Genomic DNA, 19,632 nt, shown 5'->3' with positions numbered 1-19,632 from the left:
AATGAATTCTAAATTTTCAGTTCGTTCAATTTCGTCATTATATTCTTTAAGTTTTTTTTTTTTTTTTTTTTTATTTAATATAAAATTTTAGACTTTAATAAATTAAAAAATTATAAAAATAATACAAATAATAATAATTTTGACGCAATTTAAGAAAGTAATAATTAATAAAAATGAAAAAGGCCTGAAATATTTATTAATTTATTTTTTATTATTTAATATATGTATATTTTTTATTAAATTTGTTAAATATTTATAAAATTATCTTTTTATAAATTTATGTTTTATATGTATTAGATATTAACAAATTAATATTTTCATATAAAGCATTTTTTATTTAAAAATATAATTTATTTTTGTTATAAATTTGCTAGAAAGTAATTTATATTTTAATTATAGTATAAAGTATTTATTTTATATTATAATATATAATTAATACATATTATTTTTCTATATTAATGTAATTTTTTTTATTTTTAAATATTATTTTTTATTCATAGTTTTTTTTTATACTTTATCTGTATAAAAAGTATAAAATTAATATTTTTTTTCTTTTTATTAATTATTATTAATATTAATTTACATAAAAAAAAAATATATTTTAAAATGAAATTTATTTATTTTAAAAATATTTTTTTTTTTATAAAATATTATATCTTCTAAATTAACAAATTTTATATTTTTAATTATTATTTTTTTAAATAAAATTTTAAATTTAAGTTTTATAAAAATATATAGATTTCATAAGTAGTTTCAAAATTACCTAAAATATGTGTAAAAAAATTAATTATATATTAAAAAATTTATTTAAACTTTATACTTATTATAATAATTAGTTAGTTTAATATTATTAAAAAATTAAAATAATCATATATTTTTGAGATTCCTATTTTTTTTTTAAATTTAAAACTATATTAATATAATTTTATAATTTTTTATTTTTAATCAAAAATGTTAATTATAAAATATTTATTTTTCTCTTTTAATTTTATTTTTTTATTGTTTTATATTAAAAAAAAAAAAAATATTTATAATAAATTATGAGGCAATTTAATTATTTTAGCATTTCTATAAAATAAATTTAATATTTTGAAAATTTTATATTTTCATATATGTAATTAATTATTTAATTATATTTTAAAATATCGACTTTTTTTTTTTTTCTTTTTAAATAAATTAAAGAAAAAATATAAAAAAAATATTATAATTAAAAATAAAAATAATTAATTTGGAATAAAAAATGATATCGATATTATTTTAGTAAATAAATAGTTTCTTTTATGATTCTTTGGGCAATATATAAGCTTTAAATATTAATTTTCTTATAAAAATATTGATATTTTTATTAATTATTAAAATTTTTTTAGCCAAATATGTTTTTAATAAATATTCTAAAAGTAGGTTTAAAGAAAACATTAGAGATAGGCATTTTAAAAAGTTATTATTTACAAATTGTGAAATTTTAAAAGATTTAACTTAGGAAGAAAGAATATTAATGTAATAAACTTTTGAAAATACAATATAAAATGCATAAAAACCACATATAATCGATTTAATTCAGAAAAAGAAAAATTAAAAAAAGGTAACTTTTACACATGATACTAAATTGAATTGATTTGGCTATAAAAAATTAATAAGTAAAAAAGAATATTATAAATTTATTAAATAGATATAAAAATTAAAAAATGAATTATAAAAAAATAAAATTAGTGTATACAAAATTATATAAATGTTTAAAAAAAATTGTGTGTAAAATATATTTTTATATATTTTTGTTATGTGTATTCATATAATTTTTGTTAAATAATTATTTATAAAATTTATTAAATAAATAATAATTATAAATTATGTAAAAATAATATTATATTATATGATATGATATTATATATTTATTTAAAATAAAAATGTTATATTAGATTGTTTTCAAAAAAAATTAGTCAAATATTTAAAAATGTATTTATATTAATTAATAAATTATATTTATATTAATTATATGATTTTATTAAATTATAAATAAACTTTACAATAATCTTCAAAAAAAGAAAAAAAAGGATATAATAAAATAAATAATATTAATAAATTAACATGATTTATAATAATTTATGTGTTATTTTAAAAAAATAAAAAATTATTATAATATCTAAAAATTTTCTATCTAAATAATTAATAATTAAATAATATATATATCATTACACATATATTAATTGTAACCAAATTATAAAAATTTATTAGATAAATAAATTATAATATAACATGAAATATAATATTAATTATATTGAAATATATTATATAAAATCTATAAAAAAATAATATTTATAATAATAAATATTTTGTTTAAGACAATTTGACAAAGATTAACTAATTAAAATGGAATTATTATTAAATTTAATATTTTAAATAAATATATGTAATTTTTATATTAAATAATTATTAACTTATATATATTTACATTATAAAAATATTAATAAAATTAATAATAATGTTTAAAAAATACATATCAAAATATTTTTAGTTTTCAAATAAATAAAAATGAAAAAATTGATAAAATTTATTAGTTAAAATACTTGAATGAAAAAATAAAAAAAATTATGACTGAAAAAAAGTCAAATTCAATATAAAATATAAATAAAAAAATAAAATAAAAATAAAATAAATTATAGTTATAGTTATTTAAGATATAAATATATAAATATATAAATATATATAAATTATATTTATATTATATTATTCTTATATTATTTTTAGAAATTTCGTAAATGCAAATTTTTATATAAATCTATTTTTATTTTTATTTATTAAATTTCTTATTTTTTACTTTTTTTATATTATTATAATTACATTTTTAATATTTTTATATTTTAAACAAATATTTATTATTATAAATATTTTTTATTTTATTTTTTATATTAAGTACTATTTATTATAATTTTTCTATTTTTCTAATGCTTTTCAAATTTTTTTATTATTTTATATTAGTTTTATGTGCTTTATTTAAAATAATATAAATTTAAAAATATAAAAAGTTTAATATTCTTATATTCAAAAAATAAATATTAAAAATTAGGAAAATTATTTTTTTAAAGAAATTATTATATTAAATATTATGATTATTAATTTTTTTAATTATATAGTTTTTTTCTTATTTCTTTTTATTAATAACTAAATATAATGTAAATTTTTTGATTATTATTATTAAAAATAAATATAATATAAAAATTTTATATTTTATATATCGACTATAATTTATTATTATTAAAAAATAAATTTGTTATATTTTTAAAATATTATTATGATATATTTTAGTAAAATTTTTGATAAAATTAATTAAAAAAAGAGTATTTTATTAAGATTCTTAAAATAAACTAATATTGGCTTTTATATAATCTAAAAATTAAATAAAAAAATATTAAAATTATAAATATATATTAACTATTTTTATACTAATTGTTATATTTATTTTTATTATTTTATATATATAAAAATTTTAAGATATTTTATAAATTTGAAAATTTTATTTAATAATTTTAATATAACATTTTAGTAACCATGAAAATAAAGCAAATACATTTTAAAAATATAATTATTATTAAAAAAAATAATATTTTTTATTATTTACAAATAGATTAACTTACTTTTATTTTGTTGTTGTCTTATTTAAAAATAATATCTATAAATAAATAAGAAATAATAATTTAAGAAAATAAAAAATACCAAAAAAAATAGCTAGCTTAATAAAAACTAAAATTACTTAATTAAACTTCGATTTTTTATTAAAAAAACTAAAATGCAGCATTTATATATATAATAAAAATACATTTTTTTATTAAATTAAAATATTAAATTTTTTCTATTATATTTTAAAATACATAATTCAATAAAAAATATATAACAAAAAAAAATGTAAATAAATATATCAAAATTCGACAATTATAAAATAATAGACAAAAAATATTATATTAAAACTCATAAATTAGGGGAAGGAAGTTATGCTAAAACATATTTAGCGACTAAAATAGAAGACGAGACTTAAGTATTTGCCTGTAAAATGATAAAAAATAAAAAGTTGTTGAAAAATATAAAAGATCACCTAACGCAGAAGAACTAGTTAATTTTCAAGTGGAAAGTTTGCGAAAGGAATTTGAGTTATATAAAAATTTAAACCATTCAAATATTATAAAACTAATCTATTTTTCAGAAACTATAGATAACATATATTTTATTTTAGAGTATTGTAATGGTGATAATTTAGAAAAACTAGTTAAAAAAATGGTAGGTTATAATAATAATAAGCATTTCCTATTTTTTAATAATTAGCAAATTCTTGTGATTATTTACATGACCTAAATGTCTTCCATAGAGATTTGAAACCAGAAAATATATTATTTCATGAGAATTAAATTAAAATAATTGATTTTGGGTTTGCGAGAATAAATCAAGGAGAAAATACGGGATAAAATGTAGGAACATTATATTATATGCCCCCTCAAATGATTAAAAATGAAAATTATTCACTAAAATGTGATGTATGGAGCCTTGGAATCATCTATTTTTATTGTTTAAATGGATTTTTGCCTCTTAAAAATTTAAATGATTAAAAGCTGTTAAAGGATGAAATAATTAATTTAAATGTTATTTTTGGAAATTAAGATGAATTAATTTGGCCAGAATTAAAGAATGTTATAAAAAATATGCTCTTAATTGATGAATAATAAAGGTTAAATATTAAATAAGTAAAAAATTGTTTAGACAATATAGCTTAAAAGTATTTATGATAATTAATAAATAAAATATAATAAATTTATATTGAATAATAATATAAATTTTTATATATAAATATATATATATAATAATTTTTATTATTTTCAATTTTTTAATAATTATAATTAATATTAAATAATTTAAGAATTAGTCATGTATATTTTATATTATAATTTTTTAAGAATTATATCAATCAATTTTAAAAAAATATATATGTATTATTTTTTTCAGAAAATAAAATTTTAAATTTTAATAATTTTAATTTAAATTGGATTTTGTGTATAATTTAATTTATAGAAGTATTTTAAAAAAAAAATTTTCTTATTTTATATTACAAATATTAAATTTAATAAAAGAAAAAAATAAATTAAATATAAAAGACTTATATAAAAATAAAACTAAAAATAAAACAAACACATCCTATAAGAAAAGAAATAAAAAAATGTAAAAATGTCTATAATTAAAAATTTAATCTAATAAAATAACATATATATAATTTATATATTTAAATTATTATTTATTTTTAAAAAGGAAGTTTTATTACGAAAAAGATGATTAGAAGTAAAATATTAACTAAAAATTTACTAAAAAAAAATTTAAAAAAAATAAAAAAGCAAGAAAAACAAAAAGAAGCAAACTTAAACATAATAAGAATCTCAACCAAATACAATATATACAGTAAAAAATAATAGTATTCTAAAAATAATTTTTTTAAAAAAAATTATTAATAGAACTTATATTATCCTTCAAACAAAGTACATTGTGATAATTGCAAAAAAGACATAAGCAAATAAGTAAAAATATACTGTACATTATCCAATGCAGACATATGTGTAAATTGTTTCGCAGATGGAATAGAATTTGATAATCATAAAATAGAAGAAGACTATAATGTAATAAATAAATTAAATTATCCTTTAATAAGCGAAAATTGGACTTGTGAGGAAGAACTTTTATTATTTGAAGGTAAAAATAGAAAAAAAAATATTAATATAAAATTAAAAATATATATAATAAAATATATTAATAAAAAAATATAACAGATAAATTAAGATAACATATCAATATATATATATATATATATATATATATATATATATATATATAATATATAATATTTTTATATATAAATAAATATATATTTACAAAATTTATATAAATAATAATTAATTTTTATTTTACATTTATTAATATTTATGATTACAATTATTTATAAAATTATAATTACATATAAATATATTTTTAAAGTTTATTTTTATTTTATATGTTATAAATTAAATCAAAAATTATAAAATAATTTAATTTATTATTTATATTTCAAAATTCTAAAGAGTTATTAATTATCTATAAAAATATATATTTTTATATAAAAATATTTTTTATAAAAAGGATTATAGAGATATGGTTTTGGAAATTGGAATGATGTTTAAGATCATATAGGAACTGATAAAACAAAAGAGGAAATAGAAAAACACTACGAAGATTATCATTTAGACAAAATAAATAAATAATTTTATCCTGTATTATAATTTATAAATTTATAAATATATATATATATAAATTTATATATTTATATTTTTTATTTTATATATATCTATTATAGTAAGAATTTTTAAGTTTTATTGCTGAAAGATAAGAAAATACTTTAGAATTAAAAATTTTAAATAATCTTAATAATGAAATATTTGAAGATAAATTTTTAAAGAAAAAATTGTAAACAATATCGAAATCTAATACAAATATTTAATAATCATAAAATAAATCAAATGTAAGAGGTATTACTAAAATAATTAATCATTATTTTAAAATAATAATAATAAAATATAATAATAATAATAATAATAATAATAATAATAATATTAATAATAATAATATAATAATACTATGAATTAAAGCGGAAATGTTTCTGAAACTATTGGTTATATGCCTTTAAGAGGTGATTTTGAAGTTGAATATGATAATGATGCCGAACTTTTATTAGCAGAAATGGAGTTTAACGATGATGATAAACCTAATGAACTTGCCATGAAATATAAATTGCTTGAAATATATAATGCTAGACTAGATGAACGTGTTAAAAGAAAAAATTTGTTATAGAAAGAGGTTTATTAGATTTTAGGTATTTTTTTTTTTCTTAAATATAAATTAAATTAATAATAAAAGAAAATAAAATAATCTTGATAAAGAAAGATCAAAAGAAGAAAAAGAAATATATAATATGATGAAAGTTTTTGCTAGATTTAGTACTCCAGAAGAACATGAAAGATTAGTTTAAGGAATTATAAAAGAAAGACAAATAAGATAAAAAATTGAAGAACTTAAAACTTATAAAAAAATCGGATTAAATACGTTTGAAGATATTGAAATTTATTTAAATGAAAAAAGAAAAAATGATGAAACTTATAATAAAAAAATGAAACAAAATGAAAAAATTATTAATGAAAAAGCCATTATAAATAATAATAGTACTAATTAAATTAATAATAATTAGAATAATAATAGTGGCAATAATAATCCTAATATTAATAGTGCAAATAATAATAATAGTGCAACTAATAGATCTAATTCACGAAGAACACGTTCTTTAAATACTTTTATTGAAGTAACATATAAAAACATAAATATATTATTTTATATTTAAAATATAATTAATAGAATAAAGACATGGTAACAGAAAAAAAAAAAGATAATTCACTTAATTTATCTGAATAAGTATTAGATAATTATTTGATTTCATATTATATATATATATAAATTATATATAAATATATATATATATATATATATATATATATATATATATAAATATATGTATTTATAAATATATTTATATATACTTTTATTTTAGATTAATATAAATTTTTTTTCTTTATAAATATTTTTATATATATGTATGTATTTTTATATTTTTTTAAGGAAATTAATTTGTGTGAATAATTAGATATATCTCCTTATGAATATTTAGTTATGAAGGAAGTACTTGTAAGAGAAGCCGTAAAAGAAAACTTTATAAAAAAAGATTTTGCTGAAAATAAATTAAAATTAGGTTTATTTTAATTATAGTATAAATAATTATATAATATTTATTTTTTAAAAGATAAAGATAGAGCAACAGGAATATTTGACTTTTTAGTAGCTAATAAATATATACTTGAAAAAAAACAATGATAATTAACTAATTTTTTTAAATAATAATATTTATTATAATAACCATAAAATAGTTTTTAATAAATAAATATTATATTAAAATATAAAATATATAAAAAAAAATCTTAATATTTAAAAAAAAAATAATAAAAAATTTGATAATATTAATATAATATAAAATAATTTTAAATTATAAATATATAAATATATATAATAAATATATATATATATATATATATATTTATATATATTATTAAAATCATAAATAAGCTTATCTATCATTTTTAAATAAAGGAATATTACTTTTTCTTATTCCTGATTATAATTAAATCTACTTATCGAATACTTTTTTCATTTTCTAAAAGTTTCCAATTAATTCATTAAATAAAAAGTCTTCTGTTTTATTTGCATTCCATTATTATTAATCTTTTAATTATTATAATCTTATTTACAGTTCATTAGGAACTTATTTAAGTATATTTTCACCTTCAATAAACTTTTCATATGTAACTATTTTATTTGCAAAATCAATTAATACTGATTTATCGTTTTTATATTTAATATTTTCTGCAATATCATTAATCCAATACTAAATAGTTAAATCTATCTTCTAATTTTTTTTTTACTATTAATAAAAAGCACACACTATACTGATAATTTCTACTACATTTTCACACTCCCCCCTTTCACAAATTTCCAGAATTTTAAAAATAATTAACAATCTCGAATCTCTACACATTTTATAAAAATAATCATTTTAAAAATCCCCATTATTATCATCTAAATAATACTTATTAACATAATATAAATAACTAAAGGCCTACATGCAATATTTCCATTCTCCTTTAAGTGCATTGTTTTTTGCGTAAATGCAAACTTCTGCATTAATAGATTAATTAAAGAACTCTTACTATAATGACTAGGCTAAGTTCATTTCTTATTAATTCAAAATAATATCTTTAGGAGCCTTAAATTCACCCATTCCCTTAATATACTATTTGAGTTTACTTTTTAATTTCTAGTTTTCTAAATTTCCCAGGTTCTAATTTTTAACCACTTCTTATACACAGGAATCTAATAAAAGCCATTTGTATATATTATTATATGATTATTAATTCCCGTTTATATTTTTCGGATGTAATTTTATATATACGCATAGCTAAATTAAAGGAGGAGGAGCTCCTTTTGTATTTTCTATACTCAATTTACATTTCCTTGATTATTCATTAGTTTACTCAAATCTATTTATATATTAATCTATGATTATTTTACTTTGATTGTTTGCCCGATAGTCTTCTATTTCTTCTTAAAATTTTAAATTATCAACACAAATTTGATTCTATTGTTCTTCTGATAATAAATTATAGTAATAATCAACAATCTTATGTTCATTAGAAGGGAATTGATATAACCTCATGGGCATATTTTCAACTGGAATAGCACTGTCATAAGTCACGTATACTAGACTATATGCACTAGCCTTACCCCAGCCACCAGAGGCTTCCTTAAAGACGTTTTCTTCAGTTTCTTCTGAGACTTAAATGTCATTATATCGCCTCCATTTTTTTTATTATAGATCTTAAATGAAAGTATAATAATGCCCACTTTATGCATCACCATCGTGTATTATTATAGCTTGGAGATAGTATTTATTTTTATTGAAATTATTGTAAGATTGACTTATATTTTTTTATAAGAAGTTAATTTTTTATTATAAAAGGTCTACTCTTTCCTATATTTTTTAAATATTTTCCTCCAAAACAGATATAGTTGCCTATAATTAAGAATTATTGATTTTTTAGTCAAAAAATAAAGGAAAGTTAACCGGATCTTCCTTTTTTTATTATTATTATAAAGTAATATTTTCCTAAAGAAAATCATATAGATTCTTACACATATTAAAAAGTGGAATATTTGAATTTTTATAGTTTAAGATTTGCTAAAGAGCGTTTTCATTTTTTTGTTTTTCCAAAATTAAATTCTTTACCTGAGAATAAATTTACAAATAAGCTTCTTTTTGGCTATACATGAACCTTTCGAGGTAAATTTCTTTCTCAATCTGGAAAAAATCGTTTATTTTTTTCAAATTTTTAGTCTCTTTATCATATATAACCCTCTAGAGTTAAAAAAAAAGGGTCTTGGGGGCCTTTTTTATCCAATTATATTTATCAGCTTAAACAATATCTCCCCTATCGTTTTTATATTCATCTATTTTATTGATTACATATTCATCTAAAGCATAATAGAGTTCTTTTTGTTTAATATCTAAGTAAATAATATTAAATATTTCTTCTTATTCTTTCTAATGATATTAATCACCTAGCATATATTTCATTTAAATAAAGACTTTTCCAAAGAATTATTAAGTAACGACAGTTTCTACACTCATATTTAATTAAAAGCTTTTTGAGACAGTCAATTCACTATTATTTTCTTCTTAATTTATAGTAATTCTTGATATTATATCATCATTATTATTTTAGCTTAAATTTTAAGAATATACTAATTCCTCCATTTCCATATTATTATTATTATTATTATTATTACTATTAGATAATTTTTTAACTTATTATTTTCTTGAATATAAAAGTCCTTCGTTTATTCTTGCTAATAAATTAATATTAAATTCACCAATATCTTATTAATTGCCTATTTAATACTATTCTCCGTTTTCGTCTAGTATATTTTTCACAATATCAGATGGGTCAGCGTACATTTTTTCACTTCCAATTAAATGCCCATATAGATTTTGCATTTCTTAAACAAGTTAAATACATGATTTTATATTTTTTAATTAGTTTTGGTCTTTTCCTTTTATTTCTTCTTCTTTTAAAGGTTAAAAATTCATTATTTCTTTTGTAAATTATGCGTTGTGGAAATATATTTGTAAAAGAGGATTCATATAGCATGTATTACCTAAATTTTTTAAACCTACTGGGGTTCCTTCTTTTCTAATTCTCTATTCTGGATTTAAAGGCTCTATTATCAATTATTTATGTTTAGCCTCTTGGACGCTTTCTAAAATTGCTTAATTTAATTATTTCTCTTCGTCCATATTATTAGTGTATTTTTGTAAGTTTTATTATTATATATATGATTGTTTTTCAGCTTGTTCGATTTATTAATTATAACTCATGGTAGTATAGAGGTTTTGGTAAGAGTCTAGTAAGGTACTCTCGTTTCCTTTACATTCGTCCCAGGCTTATTATAATAAAGTAGGGTTTAAACCGATTTCTTGGTATTATTTTAATACTCGATCAGGAATTTTGTGTTTATTTAAGGGTTGGGACATACTTTTGCTTATTTTTTTTATTTTTATTTTTTTTAATTTAAATTTTTTTTTTATTATTTTACTCAATTTTTTATTTTTATTTTTAATTTCAAATTTTTTATTATTTTTGATAATTTATATAATTATATATATTAAGATATTCTTTTAATATCAGATAGTATTTTAATATATATAAATAATTAATATTAATGAATATGTAATTAAAAGCAAAAAGAAATATTATTTTTATTAGTAATTAGATATAATTTATAATAAAATATAATTTATATATATATATATTTATATATATATATATATATATATATTTTATATATATATATTTTTATATATATTATTGTATAAAATTTATTTTATATTTAATTAACTAAATCCAATTAAAAACATAAATAATTTAAAATTTTTTAAAGTATATATTATTATATCAATCCTAATTTGAATTCCTTTCCTTTCCTTTTGTTTTTTTGTTTTTTTGTTTTTTTGTTTTTTTTTTTTTATTTTTTAAAATAATAAATAAACAAGCAAAATAATACATAATACTTAAATAATAATATAAAATAAAATAAAATAGCAATAAAAAAATAAAACAAAAAATCCAAAAAAAATAAAATAAAATGGGCAATACCAACTAATACCTAATAAACGAACCTCTATATAATGAAAAAAGCCACACCTAACTTTAAAAATTAAATGATAAACACTATGGTTTAATAAATGTAATAAAAAATAATACTCAAGACGATTTATATTACGCTTAAATAACCAAAGACATAAAAAATAGTACGATATTTATGAATTTAATGACTTAATTTCAATTTCGTTTATAACTTTGTCATTCAAACCTTACAAGACTAATAAAATTAAATTCCGAAAAAGAAGAAAAAATGTGCACTTCTTTATATAAAATTAACCTATTATATGAATATTATAATAATGATTTAAAACACGAAATAAAACAAAGATAAAAAATAAATGTCCCATATAAACTTGGAGAACTTTATTATATATTAGATTCCTTAATAAACGTGGTTTTTTATTTAGATTCTTATTAAGTTACACATGGAGATATTCGACCTTTTAATGTCCTAATAGACCCTTTTGGATAAATTAAATTAGGAGAGCTTTATTTACATTCAGAACCACTTTCAGCATATACTTAGATATTAATTTAGTCCTAAACAGCTGAGTTTTATGTTTCTCCTTAGGCTTTATAATCTTTAAGGTATAGAAAATTTGAACCTACATACGATAAAGTCTCAAATGAGATTTTTTGTATAGGGATGAGTCTTTTGGAGGCTTCTACATTAGAAGATGTGGATGATATTTGTTACAATAAGGAATTTTTTTAAATAAATGAAGAATAAATTTAATAACTTTTATAAAAAGTAAAAGATTAATATGGTGATTTTTTAAGTAATATTATTTAATAAATGATTGCATTTAATGAAGAGGAGAGGATTGAATTATATAAATTAAAAAATATTTTAAAACAAAATAAGGATATTTAGTAAGTTAAATTGGATAGAATTACTACTATTGAAATTACTTAATAGATAAATTAAATATCGCAACATAAAATGCTCAATAGTTCAAAATAATATTAATATTAATATTAATATTAATAATAATAATAATAATTATAATAATAATAATAATTATAATAATAATAATAATAGAGTTATAATGAAAACAAATTATAAAATAGTATTTAATTAAATAATAATTATTTTTATTTATAATAACATAGTACGCTTCCTTTATAATATAATATCAAAAATTAGAGTTAATAAAATTAATTATTTAATAATAATATTTCTAATTATGAGTTTAATAATAATAATAATAATTTAGAATTAGATTAAAGAATAAAAGTTGCACTTTAACTTTCAAATGATACTATTTAAAGATATGGAGTAGGAGAAGCTAGAATATCGAATTATAATTATTAATAAAATAATTAAAATATAAGTATTAAAAATAATTTTGAAATAAAATAGTGAAAAAAGTTTATTTTAGAGGAAAAAATAAATACAATAATATTATACATATATCAAAAAATTGTTTTTTAGTATATTTAAAAAAAAAAAAAAATTATAAAAACTAAAAAATTAACTCCTTAACAGAAATTTTTTATAATATTAAATAATTATAATATTTTATAAATAATTTTTTTTAAAAAAAATAAAAAATATTTGATGATGGAGGGGTTCGAACCCTCGCCCTTTCGGAATAGAGCCTAAATCTACCGCCTTGGACCGCTCGGCCACATCATCTTTAATAAGATAATATAATTCTTAAATAAAATTTATTTAATGATTAATTATTTTAAAATTTACAAATAAATTAATTTACTGAATTTTATGTAACTAAACAAAAATAAAAAATAATATATAAAATATATATAAATAAGTAGAAAACATATAAAAATGGGAAGTTAAAAAGAATAAATTAAAAAATTCGATTTTGATTATCCTGTTATTATTATTTATATAATATATACCTATAAATAAAAAAAATTATATTTATTTTAAAACATTTAAATTTATTTTATTTTTTAAAAAAAGCCATTGTCAAAATCAAAATTTAGTTAAATAAAATAATATAGATTTACCTAAATAAATATAATTAAAAAAAAATAAAAATAGAAAAACATTAGAATAATAAAAATATGAATTATATTTACAAAGATAAAAAAAATAAAAAGAAAAATGAAATATAGCTAAGAGTGATAATAATAATATTCATATTACAAACAAACTTTAGTAATTATAGAGTGATGATATTTAAAAAAATTAAAAAAAAAATTATAAATAAAAATAAATAAAATAAATAAACAAATTAATATAAAGATAATTAATATAAATAAGTAAAAATTAATTTTAAATTAAATTATATTAAAAAATATATATAATAAATATATAATTAAAAATATAAATAAATATTATTTATATAAATATATATATATATTTTTTTTAATTATTTTATTTAGATTTTAATATTTTTTAAAAAAGCTTTGAATATTTTAAAAATTTATTATTGCTTATAATATAATATGTCCATTTTTAAAATTAAGATTAGTATATATAATTTTTTAAAATTAATTTTAAAATAAAATTTTATATTTTTTTTAATTTTAATTAACTTTAATAAATATTTATAGAATGAATAATGTGAAAAAAAAATTAAATTATTTTACAAAAACCATAACTAAATTGATAAAAGTAATTTATATTTAGAAAAATTATTTAAATTAAATATAAATTTATAAAAAATATTTTATAAAATAGAAGTTATAAAAAATGATACAAAAAATAAAAATTATTAAAATTTAAAATAAATTAGTTTAACTGACAAAAAAAGTGAAATACTCATAATTTAAAAAGCAAATTTACACGAACAAATAAAAATTAATTAAATGTAATAGCTATTAAAGTATAAATTGAAGAAATAATTAATAAATAAACTATATCAATATATAAAAATGTGAATAATTAATTGTTTATTTAATATTAATTCATTTTTGAAAATTCTATATATATTTATTATATATATTATATATATATATATTTAAATTTCTATATAAACATAATATTAATTAAAATAAAATAATATTTATAAAAAAATGAATTTAAAAATTAAAAGTCTATCTCCTTAATAAAAAATTATTAACGATTTATAATAATTAGATTTTTAAATATATTTAAAGGACAAAGAGATTAAAATATAAATATAGATTGAATAAACTATTGGTTAATTAATAAAATTAGTAAAATAAGAGTCAAAAAAATTATCCCCAATTCATTTTTAAGGACTCGTATATTTAGAAACTTTTAACGGAAACGAAGTAGCAGATTATTATTTAACTTAAGAAGATAAACCAATATTTAAATTAAAAAATATAACATAATTAAAAGGCGTATATTAATAAAAATTAAATGAAAACTAATCAAATTAAGATGTTAAAATTTAAGATTTTTCTTTTTTAAAATGTTTAGGAAAAGGAGGAACATCTGATGTTTTTTTAGGTTAATAATCATTATTTTAATTTTTAAATAAAAAATAATATAAAAATTTTAATCTTTTAATAAAAAAATTTATATTGAATAAAGAAAATATATATTTATATATCTATAAATATTTATATATATATTTATTTATATTCATATATTTAATTATGTATTAACTTATAATTTTAATTTTATAGTTAGACATAAAGAATCATGTAAATTATTTGCTTTAAAAATGATTTCAAAAACTCATTTAACTGAATTTAAACGCCTAGAATAACTTCTTAGAGAGCGTAAAATCCTTATAGATGCTTCTAAAACTCCTTTTATAGCTACTTTACATTGTTGTTTTGAGTCTAATTCTCATTTAAATTTTTTATTAGAATTTTATTGTGGTGGTGAACTTTTTTTTCATTTGTAGAATAAAAAATTATCCGAAAGTGAGTCTAAATTTTACTTTTCTTAAATCTTAATATGCTTTGAGTAACTTCATAATACTAAAATACTATATAGGGATTTAAAACCTGAAAATATAGTACTAGATGTTGATGGTTACGTGCATTTAACAGATTTTGGATTATCAAAAATAGGCATGAACAGTGAAGAAATGACAGACTCTTTTTGCGGATCACCTGAATATATGGCCCCAGAGGTTTTGGCCAGAAAAGGTTATAATTATTCAGTTGACTTTTATACTTTGGGTGCTTTTTTACATGAATTAGTGACTGGATTACCACCTTTTTACTCTGATTGTACAGAAACAATCCTTAATAATATTGCTAATTAAGAATTAATTATTCCTTAGTATTTAAATAACGACCTTAAATGTTTATTGTATTAATTGTTGGACAAAAAACCATAAAATAGAATTAAATCTTTTGAATAAATAAAGAAATCGAAATGGTTAAAAGATGTAAACTGGATAGACATCGAATAATGTAAAATTAAACCACCAATATAGATTAAATTAAACAAATCTTATATTCATTAAGAATTTAAAAATGTGGAAATTCCAAAAGAAGTTTTTTCTAAAAATAATAATGAATAATCATTATTTAAATTTTTTTATTATTTAAATCCGGAATCTAAATTATTTTTTAAGTAACAAACTAATATATTTATATTAAATATATATTTTTTTGTTTTTAATTAAATATTAATATTTTTCTACAAAATAGAAATATATAAGAAAATTTTAATTAAGAAATATAATAAATGAATTTTAATAATAGTTAAAAAATAATTCAAAAATTAGAAAATTTCAAAAGTACAACAAGCTCTAGTTTAAATTTAATAAATGAATATACTTAAGGATATTAAACTTTAAGTAATTCTTAAAGTAATAATTAAAAAATATTAGAAACTATATAGTCAGCTCAAAGAAATTAAATAAATAATGGAATCTTAAATTAAAGTTATGCTAATTATTCATAATCAAAGAATAATAGTAATAATAATACATGTGTTAATAATAAATAATAAAATAATTAAATTAAATAAAATTAATAAATTTTAAAATAATTTATTTCACAAAAAAGAAATAATACAGATACTAATTTAAATAAATAGATGATATGTTCAAATAAAAAATCAAACTTTTAATTAAATTAAACATAAAAAAATAAAAATAATGATATCTATGAACTTATATAAGAGTTAGAAAATAACAATAATAATATAAGTAAAAATTATATAAACACTTATGTAAATAATAATAATAATAATAATAATAATATTATAATAATAATAATAATAATAGCATTAATTCAAGTTCTAAAAACATAAAATATTGCTCTAAAAATAATTCTTTAATTAAAACTTTTTTAAAAGGTTAGATGTATTTCTCAACTAAAATATTTAAACAAGAAATAATTTAATTAATTCTAAAAAGAAACAAAAAAACGATTCCTTTCACCTTGTTATTCTCCAACAAACTATTAAATTTTAGATTAAAAAAGGCCAATTACATAAACTATATTAAAAAATAATTTAAAAAAAGGTGGATAATCAACAAAAAAAAAGGATGATTTGCTTTTAAATATATACTCTTCTAAAAATAATTAAATTTTAAATAATAATAATAATAAAAATTGTGAAACAAATTATTTAAGTAATAAATATATTAATGAAATAAAAGTAGGAGCAACTTCTACAACACCTGAATAAAATAATCTACAAAAAATAAAAATTCTAGTATTTTATTTAAAATAGGATCAAGAGATTATTCTTAAGAAAATAATATAAAACACATAAAAAAATACTGTATAATAATCTTTATTAAATAATAAAAATAAATAAAATTTTATAAGTAATAAAGTTATGATGTCAGCCACGAAAAACATATAAGATAAATAAAAATTAAACTAAAATTAAAGAAAATCATTAGATCCATAACATAAAAAGATATCTATAAATGATATAAGGGCTTAAAAAAATAATTTTATAAAATATTTTGAAGATATTGCAACTTAAAATAAAGTTTAAACATTCTTTAATATAAAAAATGGATAATAATAATAATAATAATAATAATAATAATAATAATAATAATAATAATAATAATATTTATAATAGCAATATAAAAATTAAGAAAATAAAAAAAATACTTTTACATGGAAATATATGAAATAAAGAATAACATATAATATATTATGATTATAAAAAATATATATATATATATATATATATTTTTGTTTTTAAATATATATATATATAATTTTATTTATATAAATTTTTTTCATTTATATTTAAAATTTTTCTCTTATAAATGAATTTATATTTTAATATAATAATTTTTTTTTTATTTTTTTTATTAATTTATTAATATTTTTTTAATTTTTATATTTATTAATAAATTTAATTTTTATAATAAAATCATTTATTATTTTATTTTATAATAAATATTTAACTATTTAAAAAATTATATAAAATTTTAAATTAAATAATATATAATTTTTTTAAAATTTAAAAATTAAAAAAATATGTCATCACCTATAAATAATTTAAATCTTAGTAATATATAAAATAAGTAAAATTTTAGTCAAAATTGCAAATAAATTGATTAAACCGCTGAACTTTTATTTAATATTGAAAATAAATTGAATAATTTAATAATAAACAAAAATATAAAAGAAAAAGAAAAAAAAATATAAGATAAAATTGATGAATATTTTAAAGAAAAAGAAAATAAATAATAAAATATTAAAAAAGAAATAATAGATATATATTAATATTAGAAATAAAATAATGAAATTAGAGAAACATATTTAAATTCCAATTCTATAATAAAAGAAAATAAAGAATTAAAAAAAAAATGTTAAATTTATAATAAATTTAAGCAAAATAATAAGAAGAAATATATTTATTATAAAAAAATAATAATAATCTTGAATAATTAGTAATTGATTTATAGTTAAAAAATAAAAATTTAGAAAATAATATGATAAATTTCAGTAATAAAATTAATACATAATAAAACAATAAATAACACATAATAAGTATTAAAAGTAATAAAACAAACAATGATAATAATAATAATAATAATAATAATAATAATAATAATAATAATAATAATAATATATTTGAATAAATCAAAACTGATTATGAAATACAATTTAAAAATAGTTCTTAATAAGATATTAATAAAATATAATAATTCAACAATTAAAATCATATTGATTAATTATAAAAATAATTATAATCTTAATAATTATAAAATTAAATTATTATTGAAAAATTGAATGAATTTCAACTTTTTTTCTATAAATAATAATAATTAAAATCATATTAAACTAATTTAATCTAAAGTTATAATAATATAGAAAACTAAACTAAAAATACACTAAATAGGTCTTTAACCTTATAAAAATAAGAAAAAAATAAAATTATCCATCTTCAAATACTAGTTCTAAGAACTTATCTAAAATAAAGAACTCAGAAAGTAAGAAATAATTATCTTTACATTTAAAGAAATCTAAATCGTAAATAAATATTAATAAAAAATGATAAAAACTTTTTTTTTTTTTTCGTTAAAAATATAAATAAATATATATATATATATATATATATATATATATATATATATATATATATATATATAGTTTCAATTTAAAAAATATATATAAATAAATAAACATTAATTTATTATAAAATAATCAACAAATAAAAAACTTCTCAATAGAAAGTACTTTTTTCTAACATTCCTTCCTTGGACATATTTTGATTTAACTATTATGTAAACATTATTCACAAAAGCTGGCATGTTAACACGGATAAACTAATATATTACAATCCCTTTCCGCACAAAATACACATTTTCTATATTAAACCGGTTCTATTTCTATCATGGATTCATTTTAATTTTTAAAAGCTTTAAATGTAAATACATATGGTTAAATTTTTATTTCGTTTCCAACAAAAATCTACACTTAT

General features: G+C 15.0%; 3 protein-coding genes and 1 non-coding gene across 4 annotated transcripts, besides 57 other annotated features; 2 read left to right on the top strand and 2 right to left on the bottom strand. All coding sequences in view use genetic code 6, as the record gives it.

Annotated features, from left to right (window-relative positions):
• Positions 1-252: 252 nt before the first annotated feature.
• Positions 253-286: a microsatellite.
• A 311-nt stretch (positions 287-597) lies between these two features.
• Positions 598-652: a microsatellite.
• A 1,302-nt stretch (positions 653-1,954) lies between these two features.
• Positions 1,955-2,004: a microsatellite.
• Positions 1,971-2,012: a microsatellite.
• A 602-nt stretch (positions 2,013-2,614) lies between these two features.
• Positions 2,615-2,654: a microsatellite.
• Positions 2,615-2,655: a microsatellite.
• A 20-nt stretch (positions 2,656-2,675) lies between these two features.
• Positions 2,676-2,704: a microsatellite.
• A 79-nt stretch (positions 2,705-2,783) lies between these two features.
• Positions 2,784-2,863: a microsatellite.
• Positions 2,812-2,856: a microsatellite.
• Positions 2,864-3,570: 707 nt separating the features above from the next.
• Positions 3,571-3,611: a microsatellite.
• Positions 3,612-4,266: 655 nt separating this feature from the next.
• IMG5_119510 (hypothetical protein) lies at positions 4,267-7,926 on the top strand (the record flags this gene model as incomplete). The annotated part of the gene is made up of 10 exons (XM_004034447.1): positions 4,267-4,273; positions 4,904-4,913; positions 5,290-5,319; positions 5,373-5,436; positions 5,490-5,724; positions 6,148-6,278; positions 6,362-6,471; positions 6,654-6,877; positions 6,945-7,223; positions 7,607-7,926. 10 exons carry the CDS (start codon positions 4,267-4,269, stop codon positions 7,924-7,926), a joined length of 1,410 nt encoding a protein of 469 aa, XP_004034495.1.
• Positions 4,788-4,847: a microsatellite.
• Positions 5,759-5,797: a microsatellite.
• Positions 5,760-5,790: a microsatellite.
• Positions 5,823-5,900: a microsatellite.
• Positions 6,104-6,146: a microsatellite.
• Positions 6,115-6,146: a microsatellite.
• Positions 6,282-6,333: a microsatellite.
• Positions 6,282-6,334: a microsatellite.
• Positions 6,282-6,350: a microsatellite.
• Positions 6,565-6,640: a microsatellite.
• Positions 7,133-7,204: a microsatellite.
• Positions 7,238-7,300: a microsatellite.
• Positions 7,275-7,316: a microsatellite.
• Positions 7,494-7,594: a microsatellite.
• A 120-nt stretch (positions 7,927-8,046) lies between the features above and the next one.
• Positions 8,047-8,112: a microsatellite.
• Positions 8,085-8,129: a microsatellite.
• Positions 8,097-8,156: a microsatellite.
• A 949-nt stretch (positions 8,157-9,105) lies between these two features.
• On the bottom strand, positions 9,106-11,197 carry IMG5_119500 (ubiquitin carboxyl-terminal hydrolase family protein, putative; the record flags this gene model as incomplete). Its single annotated transcript, XM_004034446.1, has 3 exons — positions 9,106-9,146; positions 9,178-9,679; positions 9,893-11,197. The coding sequence occupies 3 exons, from the start codon at positions 11,195-11,197 to the stop codon at positions 9,106-9,108; spliced, it is 1,848 nt and encodes a 615-aa protein (XP_004034494.1).
• Positions 10,426-10,457: a microsatellite.
• An 8-nt stretch (positions 11,198-11,205) lies between the features above and the next one.
• Positions 11,206-11,257: a microsatellite.
• Positions 11,211-11,299: a microsatellite.
• A 32-nt stretch (positions 11,300-11,331) lies between these two features.
• Positions 11,332-11,366: a microsatellite.
• Positions 11,367-11,429: 63 nt separating this feature from the next.
• Positions 11,430-11,465: a microsatellite.
• Positions 11,462-11,529: a microsatellite.
• Positions 11,464-11,529: a microsatellite.
• Positions 11,466-11,538: a microsatellite.
• Positions 11,539-11,648: 110 nt separating this feature from the next.
• Positions 11,649-11,690: a microsatellite.
• Positions 11,649-11,697: a microsatellite.
• Positions 11,698-11,743: 46 nt separating this feature from the next.
• Positions 11,744-11,810: a microsatellite.
• Positions 11,811-12,787: 977 nt separating this feature from the next.
• Positions 12,788-12,869: a microsatellite.
• Positions 12,870-13,387: 518 nt separating this feature from the next.
• Positions 13,388-13,467, bottom strand: IMG5_119490. The gene has a single exon. It is a non-coding gene; the product is annotated as a tRNA-Leu (tRNA).
• A 520-nt stretch (positions 13,468-13,987) lies between these two features.
• Positions 13,988-14,060: a microsatellite.
• Positions 14,001-14,047: a microsatellite.
• Positions 14,009-14,060: a microsatellite.
• Positions 14,061-14,079: 19 nt separating this feature from the next.
• Positions 14,080-14,156: a microsatellite.
• Positions 14,157-14,721: 565 nt separating this feature from the next.
• Positions 14,722-14,776: a microsatellite.
• Positions 14,725-14,759: a microsatellite.
• Positions 14,725-14,761: a microsatellite.
• Positions 14,774-14,816: a microsatellite.
• Positions 14,817-19,423, top strand: IMG5_119480 (protein kinase domain protein; the record flags this gene model as incomplete). Its single annotated transcript, XM_004034445.1, has 5 exons — positions 14,817-15,219; positions 15,399-15,684; positions 15,715-16,139; positions 19,051-19,181; positions 19,382-19,423. The coding sequence occupies 5 exons, from the start codon at positions 14,817-14,819 to the stop codon at positions 19,421-19,423; spliced, it is 1,287 nt and encodes a 428-aa protein (XP_004034493.1).
• Positions 15,222-15,286: a microsatellite.
• Positions 15,278-15,315: a microsatellite.
• Positions 15,329-15,370: a microsatellite.
• Positions 16,669-16,723: a microsatellite.
• Positions 16,671-16,713: a microsatellite.
• Positions 16,909-16,959: a microsatellite.
• Positions 17,709-17,765: a microsatellite.
• Positions 18,008-18,068: a microsatellite.
• Positions 18,726-18,779: a microsatellite.
• Positions 19,236-19,300: a microsatellite.
• Positions 19,424-19,632: the final 209 nt, after the last annotated feature.

Source organism: Ichthyophthirius multifiliis (assembly GCF_000220395.1).
Source record: "Ichthyophthirius multifiliis unplaced genomic scaffold scaff_1120509250959, whole genome shotgun sequence".
NCBI lineage: Eukaryota > Ciliophora > Oligohymenophorea > Hymenostomatida > Ichthyophthirius > Ichthyophthirius multifiliis.
The sequence above is the reverse complement of the archived record's forward strand: the minus strand, read 5'-3'. Positions and strand labels throughout refer to the sequence as shown.